The following is a 25,114-nucleotide window of genomic DNA, read 5'->3' as shown; positions in this document are numbered from 1 at the left end:
GGACATGCTATATACTTCTAATTTTAATAGCAACCTTCCATGACTAGCTATATTTTTTCAGCTGCAAGGAGTGTGTTGGATAAGCACGTGTTCTGGCCTGCAGCAGAGTTGTAGGCAGCATAGAGCCAAACTGCTTTCATTTTGAAGAGGGCCATTCCCCCGTGATCTCTAGAGGCAGCAAGTCACAGCAGGGTTACTAAGCAGATTACCTCTTAATATAGGAGGAAACTTGTCTCCTTGCATACATATTTTCACTGTTACTTTGTTCCTCAGCTGAAATGACAAGAACAACCATATAAAATTTCAGAGAACTATCTGATATTCGAGGAAGTAAAGGATAAAGTCATGGCTTTCATATGATAGCTTTGTCTTTTCTTTGATGTAAGCAGAGTAGGGCTCCCTTTTCAGGTATGTCTACCAAACAGAAGAGAAATCCTGATTTTTTCCTAAGTACTTTAGTATTATTTTAGAGGGTTTTTTTAAACCACAGCTATTTCATAGGAATCACTGACTTTACTAGTGTGCAAGCATATGGGCTGCCACATCACTGCAAAAACCTAAGACCAGAGTCTTAAACAAATACACTTCAAATCTTTCACTACCATTCAGAGCTCTCTGTTCCTGAGAGAGCTTTTATATTTCCTTTTATATTTCAGGCTCAGTTTAAAAAAAGGAAGAGTCATTAAGTTGACCTAAAAGTATAGAACTTTAACATTTTTTAAAGTATTTTTTCACACATGGAAAGTATTTTTTTTCACACATGGAAAAAAGTAATAATCTAAATTTTAGCACAAAGTTGCCTTCCACCATAGCATCTCATTATAAAAGCCAAATAGCGGGACAAAGGCAGTGGGCACAAAATGATGCACAGGAAGTTCCACCTGAACATGAGGAAGAACTTCTTTGCTGTGCAGGTGACCAGGCGCTGGCACAGACCACCCAGAGAAGTTGTGCAGTCTCCTTCAGTGGAGATATTCAAGAACCATCTGGACACAATTCTGTGCCATGTGCTCTGGGATGACCTCGCTTGAGCAGGGAGGTTGGACCTGAGGATCCACTGTGGTCCCTTTCAACCTGACCCATTCTGTGATTTGCTGTTATCCATCAGCAAGCTGTGAGTCTTTTCTCCCCCTCTTCCCTCTAATTCTTCGTGTTTAAAATCTTTCATGTTTCTTGTAACAGACAATCATTGTTTTTATTCCAAATTGCTACCATAACACTTTGCACAATCTATAAAAAATGTATTACATGAAATTACTTTTAACAGGCCAATAAAGTTCTATAATATCATTGTGTCTTTCACTACCTGTAAATTGATCACATTTTGTATTTCATTAATAATAGTGCAGTGCATTGAAAAATATGTCAATTTCTACGTTCCTCACCTGTTATCTATTGTTATAAAAATGCTATTGTTGCCTGTGTTCCAATAAGAAGTGTGATTCAACTCCTTAATTATATTTTTATAGCATCATTAATGGTTATTCTATTTATAAAGCATCCCCCCCTCCCCCGCTGCCCTGCAACTGTTTGCAGTAGTTTTATTTCTATTTAACATACTTTATTTTAAGTGTATGTATTATTACCATGTACATTCAAACAAATGTATGTGTATTCAGGTCAAATAACCACATGTTCAGCTGTTGCCTGTAAGACACAAAGTTTTGTGTATCAGGCCATACTTCATCTACTCAACTTTACAACAAAAAAAGTTGTTTGGTTAAATATTCAAGTACAATGTGGTGATTTTCCAAATTATTTTGAGGAAACATCAGTGCTGTGATTTGAAGGCCATGTTTTGCTTTGGAACTTTTTGTCAGGCTAGCTGTTTGTTAGCCTGATCTATCTGGATTTCTTGACATATTTAATGAAACAGAATACAAAAGAATGTTGAAGTGGTTGTATCACAGGTTATGTCCAGATTTTTTATCTTTTTTGCTTTTCACTTGGGCATGTCATATATTCCCATTAATGTGATTGCTGTGTTTGGACCACAGCAGATTGAATGTTCATTTTCTTGCTTCTAAAATGTTTTGTCATGTTTTTCTCCTCTGGGGTCTTACCAGATCTCTAAGTATTGTACCAAGTTGGCTTTCTATACCCACAGGCAATTTTGAAATTTTTCACCTATTTGAACAATTGTGATGTCCTGCAGTGTACTTTAGACATATGCTTTTTTATCATCATCCATGTAAAATATGCTTTTGGAACTAATTTGCTGTATCCTCAGTGTCTAGGAGAAATAGCCTCAATATAAAGGTCCATTCTTTTTCTAGGAGGAGCTTTCAATAAGATGACTATTAGAGGTAAATTCTGATGTTGATTAAGCTGGTAGATACAATTATTTTGCAGAAAGTATGCAAACAGTATAAATTGTTAGATTCTCTAACATGCCAAGTAGAAGAACATGCTGAGATTGTGACATGTTTGATATTTTTTGGTGTAGTAATAACAAACTTGCTATTGAAATATTGTTATAGAAAGTTTTCAGACTCAGTAGACCAAGAAGTTATTACCTAGTGAGAAGAATCAAAAATGAAGTTCTGAATAAAGGCAAAAGTGAAAATAGCCTATTACACTGCCTGGGAAATGAGGAAGTCTGTAAAGGAATTAGGAACACTGTAAGAAATAAAAAAGTCTTAATATTCTTGATAATCCAAATTAGTGTAAAACTGCAAACAAGGGTTTCTTTTTAATGAACGTGAATTGCAACTTGAAAGTATTGTTGTGGAAGTCTTGATTTTATTCTTTTAAATGAGAAAAGAAGACAAAACGTGTATTGGATATTTGTGTCTTGAGATACTGTAACTTCCATCTACTTTTATCATTAAAATACTTCAAGAATAAAAAGTTAATTTCATAGGTTAGTTTGTAATTCTGTTACTATTTTACAACTAAAACAAATTCAAAGATCACTTTTGAGTAATTCATGTTTCTTCCTTTATTATTTTAGTAACCAGGCTCTAAAGTAAAAATATAGAGCACATAATAAGCAGTTCTTTGTGTATTGCAGTTTCATGAGAAGGTTGCAAAAAGTCACAAAATACTGTTTGATGATACATATATATTGTCTTTCAATTACACTGAAAGAACTTTTGGCAATGTGTTTTTACCTGTTAAAAGAAAATACACTCTACAGTTTCTAAAATAAGTGAATAAGTGTGATTAAAGAAAATAGAAAGGTGCGTTTGAAATACAAATGAAAAATTATTTTAAGCTCTTGCTCTGGTAATTTAAAATTTTAATTTAAAGACTCCCTGTTTGTTTTATTTATGTTTTTCTACTGTAGTTTTCAAATTCATATTTTATTTATATATGCCATTTTCTGATGCCATTATTGCATCTTCTGTTGTTGTTGCAGCAAACTTAAGATCTATTTCCTTAATACATTGTGACTATAATTAGTAAAATCCCAAATAGTATCTCATGATAAGTTAGAATATGAATGTGACAGTACCTTTTATACCTGCCACTTAAAAATGCTGTGCTATTTACATGTTCAGAAGGAGGAAAGTATTTTAACTGGCTATTCTAGCCACAACACCTTCCCAAGATAGCGGATGTGCAGAACAAAATTATGCAAGTGTGTGTTGGGAACCACACATCAGTGATAATGTGGCCTAGGGGAGGGAGGGATGCACCACCACAACCACCAACTGCTGTTCCTTAACAACTCCTTATAGCTCATGTTGCATACTAGAATTTAGAGAGCAGAAGGTGATGAAAGTCCAGATGGACAATTGGCTGTGGAGTTTCTTGATGACTATTGTGTTCTACTGAAAAGTCACCATGTTTTCCCCTTGAAGGGTTTTAGCAAAATTTCAGTGTCAACATCATTGAAGTATATGATGCCTCAGGAATGGATGCGTCATCCCTGCCTCAGGGAACGAGATCCAAGAACACAGGTTCATATAAACCTTTGTTTGAGGGCTGGGTAAGGTTTCTTTCATTTTTTTCTCAACTTGTGCTGAGAATTTATGATGTCTTTATTCCAGTAGACATACCAGCATAGACCCCACTGCCTAAGCCAGAATCTCCCTTTCTTTTTCTAAAGATGCCATGAAATCAATTTTAATGTTTCCTTATGAGAGCTAGCACGATGCTGAGGTCAGAGCTTATAAATTAGCTCACACTTTTCATCCCCAAGTGTCTTAGAGAGAAGGTCAATAGGGCTAGCCATATCAGAGATTCCTGGTACATTTTGTAATCATTGCATGGTCATAAAAAGTTTCTTCACAGATATTAGATGTCTTAAGAATCCTAGGAAAAAGCGGAGGACTCCACGTACCTTAGAGATTAACTAATAGAATTAGAACAAAATGTGAAATCTTGTTAAGTTTTTGCTTTTTAAAAGATAATGTTTATGTAATACTCCCTTTTTCATTCAGATTCAAAACTCTGTGTCTTGCTGTAAATACGAGACAGACGTCAAAATTATGAAAGAATATCAGTGTTGGCTTCCTCCTGGGAAGACCTGCTCATTGACTTTTCCCATTAATGTCAGGGGACTAAATAATCTAAGAAGTCAATTTCTCACTTAGTTTTATCTTCTATGAGCCAAAAGTAATTTTTTTGTTATCTGAGATACTACTTGTATGCTGTAATGTAACTGTCTGCCAGGTTTGGTGAAATCTGTCTTCTGGGTACCAAGTAGCCCATTGATAGATATCTCAGTCTCTCATAGCATTTGTGAAGGTGTCTGCACATAACTGTGTTATTACTAGTTGCTCAGGTGTATAATTTTTAAATACATTAAATGTTTTTAAAATACAACCCAAATAATCAACTCTGCATTTGTTTCCTTATGGGAGTATGAATCAAAATCAGGTAAGTTACTGTGATTTGCCTGAGCATTTCCTTTCTCAAGGCATTTGAAGTACAGTTTTTGAAGCAGAACATGCTAAGACAAGCCTTCTGCTTTCTGTGTGGTAAAACAAGTTACTTTTTCCCATATGTCGGCATTGTTTTTCCCTTGGGAGTTGGCAAAGTCTCTTTCCAGGTAAAGAAACACACTTTATCACGTTTTATCAATGTCTCAAAAAAAGTGTGAAGAGCCGCATGCCTTTTCAAGAGAAAGGCAAAGATTTATCATCATGCTTTTTCTTTCTAATGAAGACACCAAGTTTCCATTGCTTGCTGCAACTTCACACTTTGATGAAATCCAAAAGTATATGTGTATATATCCTGTTGCTGTTGAACTCAACTATCCCGGTGCCCAGGTGAAGTTGTTACCTGTCATTAGGAGGTGATGGTATAGCCTCTGGAATCAGTGGTCCCTAACTACAAGGCTCTAACATTTTCTGCTCCTGAGTTCTGGTCTGAACACGGTGAGAGCTGAAACCACTAGTGATAGGTAGATGGCCCACATGATAGCAGTTTGATCAGTAATTGCCAGGGGACAGCTACTCATGCCAGGAAAGGGCAACCTTTGGCAGACGAAAAAGAAAGGTTGAAGATAGGTAGCAGAGAGACTGAGTTACCCTGTGATCAACCAAATCAAAGAGTTTCATTGTCTCAAAGAGGGGAGTAGAAATTTTGAAAACCTTTTCTCTCCCTTGTGGAAACTTGCAGATTTTGTTTCAGGTGCCATTAATCAGGCTACTATGAGATATAATTTTTTAATACGGAGTATTAATATAAGTCTCACTCTGCATTCATGAGGTTTTCCACCTAGATGTTACAGGACATAAAGGGTCTGTGGTTTCATTTTTGGTTACACTAGAACCCTGGTTCTGACCCTGGGTAAATCACAACACTGTATTTCACTATAAAACAAATCAGGGATGTTTATTCATCTGAGATTTTTGTCATCACTGCAGTTATGGATTATTACTTGTTGTAATCATGCTCTTAAAAATGAGATTCCATTAAAAAAATTAATCTATAATGGCATGGGGGTTGTTTTTCACATAAAAATTGAAATGAGTGCATAGAGCAGGACTTACTTTTTCCTTAATTTTTGCAGATTGGTTAGATAACTTAGCTGTTTCAGGTTGTCATATCTTTGTTCCTTGGGCACTGCTGCCGCATCATGAAAATATGGAGAAATTGGTTGGTAAATGAAGAAAAGTTGTAGCTCTTTTAACATATCAGATTCTAATGCCTCTGGAAACTACTGACAAACAGAACCATCCAAGTGTGCAGTTGACAAAAGACGTACTTTTTAAAAAAGAGTTTCTGTATCCATTTAAGTTAAGACGACCCAGTGGAGGCCGGTAAAACCTGAGAACCCCAATAAAGCAGCATCCCCTCCCTGCAGAGCCAGGAACCCACCGAGAGGGCAGCAGGTTCCTCTGGTTGCTGCTGTTGTCCACCTGCCCTGGCAGGAGCTCAGTGATGCTGTTATGTCTTGACTACTTCCTGCCATCTGCCTTTAGAGTTGTTTTATCTCTGTGGCACAGGGCCCAGCTTAAAGCCTCCCAAAAGGTCATGTGCCAAGGCATGCTTCAGGTGCTGGAATGGCATGAATTTTGTGGATGGCTCCAGTATTTTTTTTGTAATGATGAGCTTGCTGCACTCCATGCAGCTAGTGCTGTTTGCGAGGGATCCAGGCTTGCTGCCTTGCTATTTCCTGCCTCTTTTTGGGCCTTGTAGAGGAGAAGGGAAGGGATCCTGCACTGCAGGAGGGATTAACTTCTGGCTTCCAGCCTGCCATTAAGCACCCTCCAGCAAGATGGCTTGTTTGCCTTACATTTTTCCCTTCCCTGCAAGCACACATGACTGCCTGACTGAAAGGTGAAAGACCAGTATCTTCCTAATTTTAATAGTCCCAGAAGCATCATAAATAAAATCTAGCTCTGTAGCTTATACATGTCTGGTAGCATGCAGCAAATCTCACTGTCTTTAATCCTCTCCCTGGCAATACTCCCACTGGCTTCAGTGGGAGTTTTGTCTGAGCATGACCAGAGTTGGAATTTCAGGTTTTGGTCCTACATTAATATTTCAGCAAGGAACAGAAATGGATATTATAGATTTTCAGTTAACCATTAGGAAGACATAAAACTGACATTCTCTATAATGTAGTAGTACAAATATGGGCAATTACCTTTCTGGCATTGTCTTGTGGGAATAATACAGATGAATTACTTTAACCCATTCCTAACATAATTCATGTGCAGCCATATGTTATAGATGCTACCTTTCAGTGACATAACTAAGTGCCACAACTAAGTGCCACAGCAGGAGAAGACTGCATTTGCCAAAAAGGTTGTCATCATTCTTAATAAAAAGACAGCAGTCCTAATTTCACTGTCATTCATAGGAATTTTAAACCATTATCAATATAATAACTTACTCCTGGCTGATATTAAGAGGAAGGGAATTAGACTCTTGGTTTTGCTATTCCACTTTATCTGTTCAAAGGACCTAATGCTTTGTGTTTGGTTTGACTCTTTCACCCTATCTCTGAATTTGCTTTTCTTACATTTGTGATGAACTAGCTAGTTGGAGTTTAGCATAGTTTAGCATATTATATTGGATTTTAAAAGGAAAAAAAAAGGAAAACCTCATCTGGCAAAGAGAAGTAAGGTGTAGAAAAATCTTTGGGGGAAAATGAATTCTTTCTAAAGAAATATGGTATAAATGTGGTGATTAGGTAGATAGATAGATAGATAGATAGATAGATGATAGATAGATAGATAGATAGATAGATAGATAGATAGATAGATAGATAGATAAGGTATAGATCTCTGGTGACTAGAGAATGAAGAAATACCAATTATGCTCCTGCACTGAAGTCCAATTATTGGTTACCTAGTACTACTGTGGTTGAATTGATTGTGGGCATTTTTCACACACATGTCTGCCTTTTGCAGCTTGGTCCATTGAGACCATTTTGTGTGTGACCATTGCAGATGCCAATTTTTAATCTAGTCCAGTGCAATAGAGGATTGTCGCTGTGCATGGTTTGTGCTTCTGGTTTTGGTTTTTTTTTTTGTCTGTTGATCTCTGAAGATGAGAAGATGATTTTTGCAGATCATTTCAGAGATACATTAGTTAGAAAAGTTTATAAGGTCATGTACTTCAATTGGTGCCAATATCATACATGTGTTCATTAGATTTTTTGTGGAATTACAAAACCATTTTCTTCTGCTTTATAGTATTTGCTTTTAATGGTGGTCAGGAATAAGGCTGTTCTTTAGCAGTTTCTTTTTGAGACTATTTGATTTTTATGCAAATCTGTTCTGATAAATCTGTTGCTAAGAAACAGCCATGACTGAATTTTTGATAAAAGAGGGAACTAGACTGAAAAAAATGAATGTCATTCTAGAATACTTGAATTTCACAAGTACTAATGCTATTTAATCCTCACATAAAAATGACAACACCACAGGATGCCATGTTGTTGTTGGAAAAAGTGAGGATAGATGAGACAGGTGGTCAAGAGAGACTCAGTTAAGTGTGATAAGTGAAACTCTTTATAAAGGAGGAAGTGAGTAAATAAGCAGAGGAGACCCATCAGGAAAATGCTAATGGATATATAAAAAATACTCAGAAGAAGAAGAAGCAGAATTAATTTATAAAAATTAATTGGTAAAAATCCTGGATGAAGAGAAACTGCATTTTTTTGTTCAGAGCCTTGAAGAATGGAAGTAGAGATACTCCCAATTTTTAGCAAAACCTCATTGTTATGTCCTGACCAATTTCAGAATTAATGCATCCTTTTCCAAATCCACTGTAGCAAAACTGCCAGAGTTTGTGGTGTGGCCACTTTTGGGATGGCTGATCTAGCTGGTATGTTGCAAATAGGTTTGAGTATGTGGCATTTTCCTGCTTCTCATAGCAGCAATTTCAAGGAAAGCTGGCAGGAGAGAGGTAACAGGAGGAATCTCCAGCAGATGAGGCGTCATGTGGCAGGGAGGAGGAGGAGGTGTCTGTAAATGGCAGTAGAGGTTTATCATGTAGAGGCAAGACAGTGAATTTGTGCAGCTAATCCTATAGCTTGTGAGTGATGCTGCTGGAACAGAAGTTTGACATGTTTCCTTTTTATATATGAGTGTCATTTGCTCCACTGTAGTAATTTTTAGATCTGCATTAGAAAAGGATTTTTGAGAATCTAAAACTTCACTGCCTTAGGAATTATGCTTTGGGAAAGAAGGATGGTGTTGGAAGGCAATTCTGCATCTTTGATCTGAAGATGTTTTGGCTGGAATATTCCTCCAAACAGACTGTTATGTTTCCTACCAGCTTCAAAGGTGAACTGTTCTTTAAATACTGTCCAAAAGATCTAATCGAGCATAGTCCAGAAATCTATAACAATGGAAATGGCTGGTTTTCTTTTCCTTAGGATTTCTTAGAGGTGCACAGGAGAAGTGCTAGAGTGGGTCTGCTGGTAAGACTGTTCCAAATACTTCACCTGGATATCATGAGTATTTTTCATGACACATGATATCTGAGCACCAAAAAACTTCACAGAAGATAATGGCCAGTCTCTTTGTGACCATCAAGGTTTCCTGAGCATGCCCTCTGATCTGTTTAAAGGCCTGGGATATGTATATTGCTGAGTGCTTTGAGGACAGGTGGACAGGTTCTGTAAAGAAATGGCTGCTGTTGTGCAGACACAAAAGGAATCAGTTTCACCAGTGCTAAGTAATCTAACATAAATTGGAATAAAATGTCAGGTGTTAATGTTTTGGAAGGAAAGTTAGCTCTGTCTTCCTCTGTGCTCACTGAGGGCTAGTTTTGTACAGCTTGTATTCTGTGCCAAAGTCTTCTGCCCTTCCAGCAGCCCTCTTCCAAAGGCCAGCTACTGCCTTTGAAATACGTGCAAAATTGGGGCCATTAGCACCCGAAGCCTGTTCACCTAAGGTGAAAGCAAACTTCTTGACGGGGAATATATGGGACAGTGTTAGTTCACCACGTTCCCATGCCCTCTTCATGTGTATGTAGGCCTTTGTATTTCATTTTTAAAACGTGTTTTCCAGGATGAGAAGTGTTTGGAGACGAAGAGGAGGCAGTCCATGTCAGTGCAGCTTCAAAATAGCTCTAGATGAGCTGTAAGATCATCTCAGTGAGAGCTTAGTGAACATAAATACCAGATTCCTGCAGATGTTGTTTACAATTTGAACATGATGTTTGGGTTGATGTAGTTTTGCTTCTTTGTAGCTTGTCAGGTTTAAGGTTAGCTAGTCGGGTGGTAAATCAAAAAATATTTGGAAGCTGTTATTCTAGAATGCTTGTTGGGACAAATTCAGAGGTATATTTCACTGTAGAGTTGATTTTATAACCCATGCAAATGTTGGGGGCCTGTAATAGTCTTGCACTGACAGAAAGTAAGAAATTATACAAGACTTTGTGTTACTATGTCATGTAATTAACACTTCCACTGATTAACATTTTTGAAGAAATAAAGGGAAATTTCCCACTGAATGAATTGTATGTAAAAATGCTATTAAACAATGTGTGTTCTGGTAGAATAACCCACTGTGTAGTAGAGCACCAGTGTTCTTCTCACCAGACTAAACCTGTCTTCATTCTGTAGGCTGGAAAAGTGAACTTCTAATGTATGGAAATATTTCATTGAGCTATGATGTGTATTTGTTGAGCTCTGGGCTTCCTTCAGTTCTGAATAGACATAAATCAACATTTGAAGACCGAAGGTGTTTCCTATCAGATCACTCATGATCTATCTTTTTATCATTATGGAAGTTTAGGGATGAAGGAACCCCTGGGAGATCCTTCCCTAGCCTAAATCTGTATCAACTATACCTGCATCTTTCCCAAGAGACATTTTTTCTCATGCAGCTTCAAGAACTCCAAAAGTGGAGATTTCTGAGTCTTCTATGAGCAATTCCAGTGCTCATGGAAGCAAGATCTGTTCCAAAGTTCCCGAGGATGTGTTCCTGGGGACCTATTCTAAAGTTTTTACCACAGTCTTTTTTAATGCACTTTTGTCATGGAACTTTTAGTTCCTGTTTGTCAAAGACATGCAATAAAAATTGTAACCATTCATTGGAAGGCTACCCTTGTGTACCTCCTCAGACGATAAATCCCAATTCTTCAGTTTTTCATCGTCTCTGAGTATTTCTAGATTTTTCTGTATTGTTTTTTCATTTGATATGCTTGAATAGAAGAGGCCTGTAGAGATTATCTCTCTGCTTCAAGGAAATAATCATTGAGGCTTAAAAACATTTATATAGTGTCAGCTTTTTTTTTTCCCCTTAAAAAAACCCACACAATCAAATACAATTCAAAATCAGGAAGCTTTTCTCCTCAATCTAGCTTATCTGCCTTATCATCTAACTCTGTTGAACTGAATTTGGAAAATTATTCAACTTAACTACTCCAAATATCTTTGTTCTTCTCTGACAGCAAACACAGCATGGGGAAATTTTTATTGCTTCTGTACACTTTGTATTTATCCTCTAGACAACAGAGAACCTCATTCCCAGTCTTAGGAGTGGGAACACTCAGATTATTTATGAGAAGTCTGTAAGGAAGCAGTTTTTAATTAAATAGTTCTTAAATGAAATTAAATGAAAGGCAACAAGGATTTAATTTCAGGTGAATTATTATTTTTTTGCTTGATGCCAGCAAGTACATTCTAGTTGATCTTTTTTATTATTGTGGTGATTTTTTACTGTAGCATTTTTGAAGGATAGTAATTTTACCCATGCTTCCAAGATATCCAAGCCTGCAGGTGACTATAATGGATAGTACTGATGATCTATATTAAAAAATGATAAATCATTTTTTCTTAAATTCTTTCACATTTTCTGTGTTCTTTCTTTAATTCTCTGGCTCATGTATTAATATTGATTAATATCCCACATCCCAGGTAGGTTTTTTTCTTAGGTCTGTCTTTCATTTGACTACCAATAATGGGAGGCCATAAATTCCTTGTTCTTCATAAGAAGGCACATCAGCTGAGCTGCAGATACTGAAAATGTGTCATCAAAGCAGTGAACAACTGTACAGCCACCATTCATCCTATATCCAAGGAGGGCTATGAGTCCCAAAGGGCTCTGTGGTTTGACAGCTGGGGCTGCCAATTCCTCCCAGGTCCTGGTCATGACTTTGACAGAGATCCCACCTTCAGTGCTGGGTAATTCAGTGCCAAAGTGCTCTTCCTGTTGCCTCCAAATCAAAAATAATAGTAGTGCATACCTCATCACAGATGATCTATGTGGATTTATTGGTTATGGTGCATAAGAATGTGACAATGCATGCCAGATTGCAGTTGTTAGATCTGTTTCACAAATGCCTTTCTTTCTGGCTGAAAGGGAAAAAGAAATCAGCAACCTTTGTGATGCAGGTTGAGGTTTTGCTGATAACATCCCTGGGGAGAGCTGGCCCTGGACTGAAACCAGGGCAGAGGGGTTAGGAGCCTTTCATCCTCTCCAGACAAAGTATGTATTAGACACCTCATTCTTTTTTTTACAGGGCTTTGCAGTGCTGCAAAGGAGGTATCTTGGGTGAACTGTCTTGCCAGCCTGCCCCAGACCAAGACACCAGTGTCTTTATCCCAGCCCCCTGTAGGTTGCTTGACTTTTGGGAGTTGCTTGCATTATGAAGGGGTCCCCTAGGCTATCCTTGGGAGTCGTCCCTTGCAGAAACAATTGCTCTAAGCTTGTGTGTGAGGGGATGCAGGAATGCATGGATACAGGGGAGTATAGAGGAGGTTGTGAGGAGAAAGGCAGCTGAAAGGAACTGACTGGGATTCTTTCACAGTCACGCACCAGAATAAAACCCAAGCAAACAAATATGCAGCTGTAGCTCTTAGATTCAAAGCCAGAACAAAGAGCCCTGATGAAATATTGAATGGCTAAAATCTGTGCATAGTCATGTCAATGGAAATTACCCAGAATGTGTGTTTGTTCCTCTGTAGAGGAGTGAGGCATTGAAATAAGTTTTCCTGCAAGACGAATGTGTGTTTTAGGGAAAAGGCATCTTGACACTTAGCAACACTGGAAATTGGTACTGTAAAGCTAAATAACATACCTGTTATTTCATTAGACTCAAAGGTATGCATTACTTAAATTTTTCCATGTGGGAATGAAGACAATCCAAAAATGTAGATAATTTGCTCTGTATGAAACTGGTCCAGTGACAAAAAAACAAATTAGGCTTCTTCTGAAGCTGCAACAAATGAGAAAAAGTTAAACATTGATTTTTCACGTGACAACAAAGGCAAAATACCTTTTGTCTTGATCATCCAAACAAAACAATTCATCATTGAATTGGTCTAATTTCATCATGATTTTCAAACTGATTTCTCCAATTTGTTTTGCAATTGTTGTAAGTGAACAGATTCCTAGGGATTGCTTCCCGAGTTTAAACCCTGATTTTCCACTCTCCTTTGAGTCACCTTGAAGAAGCCTACTTACTTTTTTTATTCAGAAAATGTTAGAAGCGCATGCTGGTGGGGAACAGAGGTATTTGTCTGCTGGATGTGAGGATGTTCTCCAGTGCTCTGTTTGGGTTCTCCTGACTTCCTGGGAGCATCATCTTGGATGGGAACTGAACTTCTTGGGCAGTGTCAAAAGGTTTTTCTCATCTCATATGTCAAGAAGCAACAGAGTACAAGCTTAAACAAGCACTGGTGGGTGTAAATCAGTTAAATAGATTGATGATACCTGTCAGAAGATGTGAAATTGTTTATCCTTTAAACACTAAAGCCTGGCAAGTCTCAGTTTTCTGAGTCACAGACTTAATGTGTAACAGTGTGGGTTTTGGCTCAGTGTACTGTTCCACGGTAGAAGGACCTGCACTCTTTGATCTGTGAAGAGCAATATGATTTAGCAGGATGGAATCAGGTATAATGCTTTTTAGGGTGATCTTATTTTTCTTCACCACAACAAAGGAGGATTAACCCCCTACTACTCATTTTCCAACTGCATGTGACAGTGACTGTAGAGATGGCTACACAAAGACTCAGACTAATGGTTGCTGTCTGGGTAGCTGGCAGGGATGGGGATATGAGATGGGAAAGGTCAATTAGAAGGTGGGTAGAGGCAAGATGTGCTATTGCTCCAAATAGCTGAACTGCTGACAAAACATGGAAGTGCCTTGCCTTGAGCTTTCCATCATTACAAACATTGGCAACTGCAAAGCAAAACCATAGTTTTAGTAAGTCCACTCTAGATTGGCAGAACAATCTGACTTCGCTTTGAAGGTCTCCACCAAGCAAAGCAAGACTTAACTTGTTACTCTTTGGAAGCATATTCAGTCTTCTTTTGGTTGGTTGGTTGGTTGGTTGGTTGGTTGGTTGGCTGGTTGGTTGGTTGATTGGTTGGTTGGTTGGTTTGTTGATTGGTTGGTTGGTTAGTTGCTTTGGTTTTGGGTTTATTCCTTGAGTTCTATTTACATCTTTTAATCCAATTCCTCCTATATAAAATACTGCAGTTTAAGAGACCAATAGTATAAAATATTTTTTCTATAATTGCATTTCTTTCTATTGTGCTGGCTTTCTTGTCCACTCTAACAGTATTGGTACCACGTTTGGTACCACAGTTTCTGAACATGGGAATACAAAGGAATATTTGAAGTAAAACTTAGCACCTTAGTCAGAAAAAAAGTGTGCCAAGCTGTGATTGATTACTTGGCTTCCAGAGGGAGTAAAAGATAAGATCAGAATTTTTAGAGTAAAGCTGAAAAGGTGCCTCTTCTGCTGAGAAAGTTGGCTCTTGCTTTGATAAGAGGAAAAATTGAATATCTGCTCTTGCTGAAGCCTAATACTTTCATTTCAATCAGGCAGAAAATATAAAAATCTACAGCAAATATGGGAATCTCACAGGACATGAAATCTTGTGTAATTGCTCTTCAGAACAGTGTATTTAACTAGTGAAAAAATACATCCCTCCCAAAAGGAAAAAAAGGAGAAGATTCAGTATAGCCTTGGAATTTAGCAGAGGTGCTGAGTGATGTGACATGCATTCACTGTTGTGCTTTTAACTTGACAGTGTGCTGTTACCCTGTCTTGGCACAGACTGACCCCTGTTCCCAGGGGAGCCGAGAGCCAATGCTAGTGCAAGGTCCACTGAGAAACCATCCTAAGAATCAACATAATTTTTCATGGAAGGAACAATTTTTATTAAGGCGTCCCAGCACAAAATTGTCTCTATAAATGCTGCTTTTTACATGACCTGCTTCCTAACAGTTGAGTAAGTGTATGCATCCTTGCAAATGCACAACTCCAACCACAAAGCTAAAATCGAGGCGGGTTTGTGGTATTTTGTTACCCCTATTGTCTTCCAGTGTGCCTGAGCCATTAGTAGTGACTTCAGGGACAATTGGAATGATGTGTGTTGCACAGAAATGTGTCGTGCAAAAGCAGCTCCAACAAATAGCAGTGTAGCATGAATGTTAAAATTGCATTAACTCTGATGGTGATAGGAGTATATAGAGTCACAGAATGGCTCTGGGCAACCTTTTCCAGTGCCTCACCACCCTCACAGCAGAGAATTTCTTCCTAATATCTAATTTAATCCTACTGTCTTTCAGTTTGAAGCCATTGCCCCTTGTCCTATCACTGCATGCTCTTGTAAATGGTTTTGCTTCATCTTTCCTATAGGCTCTCTTCTGGAGCTGGAAGGATGCAATGAAGTCACCCTGAAGCCTTCTCTTTTGCAGGCTGCACAATCCCAATTTTCTTAGCTTTTCCTGTCATGAAAGGCTGTATGTATTAATAATGAATCTCCTTTGCCTGTTCAAAAATAGCAGTACACCTTGAAAATAATAGAATTAAATTTTATTTCTTAACCTAGGGAAATTCAATTGTTCTGTCACCACCAAGGTAAAGTACAGTGCAGACATACACTGTTTGAAGGATAGCACAGCCCTCCTTGGGATGTACAGTAAGTGAAGTTTGCTGTTTCTGCCTGTCCCCATATTATGTGTTGAGGATAATTCCCCTCCCAGCTGTTGGAGGCATTTTGGTTTTATTATAGCTCATCAGTTTCAAATAGAATTGGTCTTCTTACATGTCACAACTTTTTTAGAGAACTGCTGGGCTTTTTTTTGTATACAAAAGGGATTTTGCTTGACCCTAGGTGATGCAGAATGGATAAGTCTTTAGCTTAATATCAAACAGAAGATAAATTAATCTCCGTGGTGGACAGCCCACATTTTCCCCAAAGCACAGAACCGATTCTTGTCTGGCTCCAACTTGTCTTCTTAGGAAAAATTGTCTAAAAGTGATATCAAGGGAAGATTCTGTGCAGCACACTGGTAGAAGGTCTCTGTAGTCTTCTTAAAAGCTTAAGCCAACTGTGATTCACCTCTTGGCAATAGCTAGTGACTACTGATAACCCATGACTTATCACTTCAACCTACTTCATTTTGTCTAAAATTTTCATATTTCAGGTGTAAAACCAAGAACGGATTTTATGAAAACCAGAGGCAGTAGTAGGTGACTGAGTGTAATTACCATACTTGTTCTACCTTTGGCAAGTAATTCAGTGACTGCATTTCATGTGGATGAAACCACACTCCAAGGTGCTTCAAGAAATTATCCTTCATTTTGAGCACAGAGCCCATTCAGAAAAGGGCAGCTCTCATTTCTTGTCATCACAGGTGATAGTCTCATCTTGCATCCCAGAAATGCTTTTACGTTACTTGAATATCATAGCCAGCTGCAGAGCTGGCTGGTCTATAGCTGTAATGTGGCTTATTGCTCTCAGACAATTAAATGTAACTTTGTGATGAGTAGATAGTCTAACAAATAAACAAGCATGGAAATGTTCTATGTAAAAGATTGCTCACATTGATAAAAAAGGTCAGGAAAAAGGAAGTTTGAAAGGATGTGAACTCATCTGCCTCTGATACACAAAAAATTTCATCTGAGGGGTTCTAATTATCTTAATTAGCAAACAAATAGGGAATAGGATTTTGAATGCAAACAGCTATTCACAAAAACCATTGCATGAGATGTTGCTAATAAGAGGGATCACAGACTGATGTAGCAACAAGGTTCCTAGAATTGAATTTTTCTTAAATGGTTTTGTACGGCCAGGAATTGACATGAAAGTCACCTTATTTTCCAGGTTTCCCTCACCAACCTCAGAGAGCTGTATATACTTGGAACCTGCTTCATAGCACTCAGAAGACTAGCTTTTACCACTAAACCTAATTGAGTAGATTTACAGAACAATTGTCTATTTTCACCTGCAGCACTTTGCAGTTTATACTGGTTGAAAATAGTAGTTCACCATACAAAATTGGATCTTGAAGTACTGCAGAAATTATTCAATGACTATACTGAGTTCCTTAGTCATTATTCCAGTTTAACACCTAGAAATGTGTAATGGTCACTTTTCCTTGCCATCACGGCATGTATGTTGGAAGTAAACAATGACAAAAGAGCCTCCTCCTGTGCAGCAGAGAACAGCAGGACTGAAAAGGACTTAAAGACATGCATCTATTAAGTTTCAGAGTGGAGAGAATTTCCTGTTTGTTGTGAGAGAAGGGATTTGATGCTCATTCTAAAGTATATTAGTGTAAAAGTATTTTGTTTTCCCAAGAAAGTATTAAACAGCCTGCTTTTTTTGAGCAACAAGTAGAGATTCAGAAAGTTTAGAGATGTAAGGATGGTATCTACGAAAAACCTGAATACAGTTTTAAATGTGTTGCACTCCAAATGTTTGTGCAAAAAACTCTTATGCATCTGAAAAATGTGTTGTGACTTAACGTAAGTATTGGCTGTGCCATCTGAGTGGCCCATTCCCACAATTTGTTAGGCTCTACCCTTCATTACAGAAATTTTTACCAGAAATTCCTTATCCTGGCATCTTTCCCAGTAGAGTCAATCATGTGGGATCTGAGTGATCAGTAATGACAAAACCAGCCTTGGTATGAGTATTTCACTTGATAAATTGCAGAGATCTAGACTTTACTTACATTTGTCAACAGTGACTTTCCCGTGAAGTGCCAGGTATTTGAAAAATTACTTCTAGTGTTTCAGGCTGGGGGGAAGTACTTTTTCAAACTATGAAAACATTTCCCTCATGCCCTATTAAACCAACTGGGGAGAAAGAAAAGCTAGACAGGGGTGTGAATATACTTGTGTCTCAAAATATAGAGTTGAATAGCCGCATGCCAGGATATTTAAGTTTTATGGCTGTGAGCCCTGATGCCGAATGATGAAGTAATTTTGTTAATGATACAGTCAGCCACAGAACAGGAGTTTCTTTAAAGCTGCCATTTCTTTGTTGTGCTTGGGACTGTCCTTTTTCTCATCTGGTTCTTCAGCTGTACGTCTGCTGCCATGCATCTTGCTTGTCTTCTCTCATGTCCTCAGTAATGTACATACAGAACCTGCTGGTGGTCCTGCTGGTCTCTCCTCTGCACTCCCTATCACTCTTGCAGACACAGCTGCCATCTACGTGGCAGGTTACTCACCTCCGTCTTGCCTCTACAGTGTTCCTTCTGTCCAGTTTAAAACAGTCCAACATGAGTCCAACATGCAATTGGGTGACTTGGAGTAAATACAGCTTTTTATTGTCCTCAAAATCTTCTCTTCTGCCCCCTTCTTTGGGGAGACATTTTCTCAAGCTGTTGCTGCTGCCCAAAAGCTAAATGCAGTTGGCTAAGGATGCTACTTCAGAATAGGCACTTCCAGAGGGTGATTTTTTCCATCTGTTTCTAGCATAGTCTTTTGATTGTTACAATTAAAAGATGTGAATGTCATCCCAAAAAACTATTGTTAATGTGGATGGAGAATGAAGTGAAATATGTGTATTCTCTGCTGTCTCTTCAGTCAGGACATTAGGCAAAATTTTTTTGCTGCTAAATGATGCTTCTGGTTTTCTAAAACTGGAAGAAGTAATGTGGAATTTAAGTGACAGGGTTAGATGTCAAGAGTTCAAATGTTATCTGTGCTGATTTGCTGTTAGTTCAAAGGCTCCTGCAGTTCACAGAAGTGGGACACTGTGCTAAGAAGGATATTTTTTTAAAATCTATTTGCAAGGTTTTATCTGTGTGGCACTTTCATTAAAAATACAAAGCATGAGGTGAAAACAAAACAAAATCTGTCACTGAATTACCATTCACAGTAGACTTTTTTCTGGAAGGTGACTAGATTTATATGTGGACTGGAGAGCCAGTAGGATGTGCCCCTGGACAGGATGAGCCTCTCTGCAGTAGCTCCAGGTTTTACTCCTCTGCTCCTCTCAGCATCTTCTCTGCACCTCTGGAACTATGCAAATTGTCCCCTGGATTTTGGCCCTGAACCCATGTTTCTTTCAGAAATTAGCAGCTTCTCACATCAGGATGAGCCCATTTGCTGTGTCTTTTGTCTTGCTGTAATGCCAGGTAGGGCAGGCATTCCCTGGATTTGTGCTGTTACTGCTGTGTGCTTCAAGTAGGGCATAAGGTAAAAAAGTTAATGTGCATATTCCATAGCTTATTTCTGAGAATGACAAAATTATTTAACAAGTTTTGAGATATTGCACAGTGACAGACTGTGCTGGATGGGTAATGCACCCGGACAAAAACTTGTTTTGATTCCAGTTCCTAATGAACAAAAACCACCGTTCTCCATCTGCACCCAGAGATACAAAATTTTTGAGGTAAGGTCAACAAGGCACACAAAGAGAGCTTTTGACTGTAGGAATGAAGGACAACTGACCAAAACTTAAAAAAAAAAAAAAAAAAATTACTCATCTGAGGGAAGAGTACCATACACTGGGTTACAAGAAAATCTTTTTTTCTAACTCTAGGTCCTTCTTCAGTCATCAGCAATGACGACGATTCAGCCAGTCCCCTCCACCACATCTCAAATGGCAGTAACACTCCTTCTTCTTCTGAGGGGGGTCCTGATGCAGTCATCATTGGGATGACAAAGATTCCTGTCATTGAAAATCCACAGTATTTTGGAATTACCAACAGCCAGCTCAAGCCAGATACCTGTAAGTACAGACAACTCTATGTGTTTCAATCATTCATTTTACCTGTGCAAGTGTAGTGGCTCCTTAATAGATCTAGCATAACAAAATACTCTAAATTCCTGGGAGTGGAATGGTGGGGTTAAAATGTGTGCTATTTACTAAAGGTACATGGGATGAACTGCTTTACCTCTGTCTTAAGCCAAATTCAGCCTTTGTGACAAGGCAATGAAGTGAGCAATGTTATGCTCAAACCCCCACCATATTTCATCAAAATCACTGGTAGCCTTTCCATTGATTTCAGTGGTCTTTGGCCAGTCCTGTGCTCTGAATGTATTCTTGGGAGAAAATAGATCTTGGATCTGAAGCAAAAGTCAGTATCAGTATTGTTACATATGCACTACTCTTAAATTGATCATATCAACATCACCAGATCATATAATGATGTCGTATTATTATAACCTAACTTTCAAATCTGAGTATTTGTAAAGTTGTAAAAATCATAAGAGTTAAAACTTCAGTTCTTGTAATTTTCTTGTACAACTCAACCTCCACAGACAGAAATTGTTTTAAATGTTTAAAAGTAGAGCAGAAGAGAAGAAGGTTGCATGCCGGACAATATGTATTGCATACAAATTCTTTCATGTTCAGTTAATTGCAAGTGGAATGTGAAAAAATATGAAGAGCTAAACATATTGAACTATGAAGAGTTAAAAAAAAGTATCAATTACTTCAGATGCTACTTTTCAAACACAGTAATAGTTTCAGAATTGAACATATTAAATGCTGGGGTTTGAAACAGTGATTAGCATTAATATACATAACTGAAAAAATACCTAAAGGACATTGTGATAAATAGTAACTGCACAGATTACTACTTCTCATCAGGACACTGAGTTCTCTAAGTTTTTCAGAGAAGGTTGTTCTGAAGCGCCACTGGAAGTTTCAATTGTTTCTCTGCGAAGTCACTCTACACTTTCCCAGTATAATTAGTGAGCACTGGGCTTGCAACTGCTTCCTCTCTGTATCCTACCCTGAAAGATATCACTTTCTAGCACAAACTATAGCATAGGGGCTTACTGTCAAGGTTTGAAGCCTTTGCCTCCAACTTTGCAAAACCTAAATGCTGTAACAAATATCTTTTCTGACCTGTGCATGACTGCATGCATGCATGACTTCTGACACTGCAAAAAAAGACTGATGCTGAACTACTGACTTACCTTGTGAATCTTAATGCTTATTTAGATCCAAATTGTTTCACTAAACACGGTCCCAAAGAATGGTCCTGCAACAAGAAGTCTTTTTCTGCCTTTTTATTGTACATCCCTGGTGTTCACTATTACTATAGCTTTTTTCTGTGGCCCTATTTTGTGGCTAGAAATGCTGTATTACCTCTTCTACCAGCAGATAATAACAATCTGAATATGCTGACCCAGCATATGCAGTGGGATCACAAGGAAATCACTGAATTGGTGACACATGATCAGCATGAGAAAAACATTATACAGATGCATTCTGATTAGAACATTAATTTTTGTGAAAAATAAAAGCTGCTAAAGAATCATAAATGAGCAGCATCCCTAGTTCTCTCTATGCTTTTAAACATGAGGCTACTGTACCTCTGTTCCCAGCTGCACTAGACAACTTTTTAATTCTTTAAATAAACACCAGTAACTGCAGAGTGTTTAACGTCAGCATCAGTGTTGAAACAACATACGTGCTGTTCTGGGGAAAAACACAAACTGAACTAAAATACAGAATTCTCTCACATTCAGTAAACTGCACATTAAGTACAGACATATTAAATCATGGCTGACTTGTGTTAAGTAGGTCCTGATCCTAAAAATACATAAGTCTGTATTTGGTTTTCTGTGCTGCAATGAAACCCACATGGTGTCAGGGAAATTAATCACAGTACATGAAGTTTGGTTGGTGCCTAAATGCTTGCAGGGTATGCTTCAGGACTTTGCTGCAGTGCTCTGGGGAGGTTCGAGGGGCTAATTCTCTGCATTCTGCCGCATTGCCACTGTGGTCCCAGTCTTTGTGTTTTGGTGGTGGTGTGGTGGTGGTAGTGGTGGTTTTGCTTTGGCAGAGAGAATCAGGTAAACTATGGCAGTGTATAAACCAAGGCAGATTTCTTATACCACACTGAACATCTATCCAATAAAAAAAGTGTAATTAAATTGTCTTGGGCAAAAATGGGCTTCCCAGATATAATGTCACATATTTCCTTCCTTCTCAGTTGTTTATTATTACAGAGCTGTGCTTGTCCTTTCTTAACCTGCCAACCTCCTCCTGATGTGTATATCTGGTATTTATAAACCTCTAACCTAAGTACTTTTGTACCTTGTTCCTGTATAGAATAATGCCAACTCCGAATGTCATATGGTTTCTCATCTCCAGCAAGATAGTTAACAATTTTGTTTATTTTCTCTCTGATCTGAGTTCCATTGTTCACCAGCATTAAACCCAACAATCACTGACAGTCATGCTGGAAAAGGTACTTTTGTATTTAGTGTGTGTTGGTCTGTGGAAGAAGGTGAGACATCAAGCTAGATGAAACTGTATACAGATTGTGTTGTAGTTTTCACAGAAATGAAGGAATACTTTTGCTCTTAATACTAAGTGAAGCTTCTTTTTTATTACCTAATTAGGCCATATTTTGACTTATCTACAGAAAACCATTTCTGAATACAGTGTATCAAGCTTCATTGCGAAGAATTAGCAGTGCATGTGTTTAAAAGGAAATTAAAAAGTTGATTACAATCAGTGTCATTTAACATCCCATCAGTGTATCTTGTAATTTGGTCCTTTCACTACTGAATAACTAAATCAAAAGAGTGATGACTTCTAAAGACTCTGTCTCAGGTTAAAAGTTACAGCACTTTCCTCCTCTTAAGATGCAGCCTTCAGGGTGAGAAAAGCAAACTGGTGAAGACCAAAGACCCATCAGCTTCAGTGGTCACACAGTTCCAGTGCTCACTCAGAAGGACTGCATTTCTTTCATTTCAACACAACACTTGTCTCTACCTTTAATTGATGTAACAGTAGAAGATTCCATCTTCCAGTTGGGATTGGCTGATATTTGCTGCTTAACTACCAGTATTTCTAATCAGCTTGTTCAGCATGTGTCTGTCTGACATGCTGCCCCAGAGCTTCTTTCCATTCCATGTTCTGTTGCTTGATGCTGGCTAGTGGCTTCCTCTGCCACTCCAATATCATGAATATTTTCACCTTGAAATGATACAGTCATACACAGACATGTTTCAGACACCTTCCAAACTTCATGGCTCCTTTTTGTGTGAAAGCAGAAGGTATTTCTCATTTATCAATTCTTGTCAGATAGTGAAAATTCTGATTTCAGGTGGGTGAGAAAGATCCAGAAGCCTGGACATGCTACAGTGCTCTTTGCAGTTAAGCCATTATAAACCAGGTGCCAGTGTGTCCACCTGCAAACCTCTTGCCTGGGAATTACCAAGGTTCAGTTGTTGCTGTTGAAAATTGAGGCATAACTTCATAGGGAAGTAACATCATCAGGTCCATGAACCTTGCATAGATGGCAAATCTTGCAGGATTTTTGTTTCCTGAAAGCAGCTGGACAATGTAATATCTTGGGAGCATAAATCCTAACCTTTACTAGATTTACTAATCTTATAAGTTGTCACAGACTCTAAGATTTTTGAGATTTTAATTAATACTATGGTATTTTAAAAACTAGTCCTCTACACCTCTGCACAGAAGTTGTAGCTGCTGAAGTTATCAGCCAAGACTGCTACATCGGTTGAAAGAGGACCAAAGAAACAAATCCATTTTCTCAAGGAGCAACTATGGGCTTTCTTCATCACTTAACTTGCAGCCCAGCACTTGGAATTGTTTCTGTCCATTACTGCTAGATTTCCATGATTAATGGTGGACATGCAGTCTGACATGGTTGTGTTGGTAGAAATGTGAAAAGCCAAACCTCAGGAGAGGTCACAAAATGTCAGTGGAAGTGCCCAGGCTAAGATTCTTAGGGCAGAGTTGCATAAGAAATTTCTTGCAGGTGGTTTTGGGATTTTGAGAATCAAACTGGTCTTTGAGCCTTACCCCAGTAACTCCCAGCCCTGCCCCACAAAGTCACTGTGTTTGTTTGGATGCTACTGAAAGGAAGGTTAGAATTTTGCCCTTTGATGAAGAAGTTTGCAAGCTCACGGTTTCAGACCCCCTAGAGTGGAGAAATAACTGCACTGACATAAGTTTGCACTTCCCAGCTAATCTGTACTTGCAACTCACTCAATTTTGTCAATTTAATTGATTTCAGTGTTGGAAAAGAGCGTTCTGTACTGGGCAGGCTTATTGATTAGTCAATGGATGGTTTAGTGGCAAGATGTTTTCAGTGACTGGCCTTATAAATAGCTATTGCATTTCAGATGGTGTGGGTTGTGACTTTCATATGGGAAATTTGAGTATATTCTGTATTTCTGCATTTTCAGATTCTCTTCTTTCAAGTGTAGGAGTCTGAATACGCAGTTTAGATAATAACTATTTTGCTTCTAGTTGGCTTCCATTAAGGAAAGTCTGAAGCTGATTATGAATTGGCAGAAATAATTTTTCTAGAACAATTTTTATTTATTTTGCTGATCTGAAAAAATGAATTTAGCTCATAGTTCCAGTTCCAGAGTAAATTGCTAATTGCATATGCAGTGCTAATTTTAAAGGCAGAAGTTTTCAGAGCACCCCTCTTTTATCCCCTTCTGAGCACTGAACTTTTCAATTTATGCTTAGGGATTTTTGCATTTTAGGGATTGTTACACCATTTAGTTAAGAGTGACTTCAATCTTTTTCTGACTTTACTTGTTCTTTAACAATATATTTCTTTTTAACATATGCATAGCCAGATTTTGTGTGCTAGTGCTCTGCTTCAGTCCACCTTTTTTAATGAATCTGGAGAGAGAAAAGAAATAGGACAGTTATTCTTATGATTTTATCATGACTCCCATAGTACTTTTGCTTTTAAAACCATAGGCCTTGGATTCTGGTGATGATGTCAGATTTCATTTTTGGATGACAAAAATCTGATGAAAAATTTCAGAATATAAGGCACACCCCAGAAACCTGAGGAAACAGCAAAAAAAATCTGGATCTTTTTTTTGTTCTTTTGTATATTGTATTATTTTTTGTTTTATTCATTACATTCTTTTTAAAATTCAGCTTTGATTATTTGGGAGCATTTGAACAGAGCAGAAGCATATGAGTGTGCAGAGCTGTCCCTTCTCTGTTACTGTGGGGAGACAGCCCTGTTACAGCCACCAGAG

The 25,114-nt window shown here is 38.1% G+C and overlaps 1 protein-coding gene across 3 annotated transcripts in view; it reads left to right on the top strand.

The window, feature by feature from the left end:
• Positions 1–25,114, top strand: part of NTRK2 (neurotrophic receptor tyrosine kinase 2) — a 197,665-nt gene that overhangs the window by 92,777 nt on the left and 79,774 nt on the right. For all 3 annotated transcript variants that reach the window (XM_066569673.1, XM_066569671.1, XM_066569672.1), the window contains one exon: positions 19,656–19,844. In XM_066569673.1, coding sequence (XP_066425770.1) covers positions 19,656–19,844 — 189 coding nt within the window. The remainder of the gene's footprint in view (positions 1–19,655; positions 19,845–25,114) is intronic.

This window comes from Molothrus aeneus, chromosome Z, assembly GCF_037042795.1.
Source record: "Molothrus aeneus isolate 106 chromosome Z, BPBGC_Maene_1.0, whole genome shotgun sequence".
NCBI lineage: Eukaryota > Metazoa > Chordata > Aves > Passeriformes > Icteridae > Molothrus > Molothrus aeneus.
The sequence above is the reverse complement of the archived record's forward strand: the minus strand, read 5'-3'. Positions and strand labels throughout refer to the sequence as shown.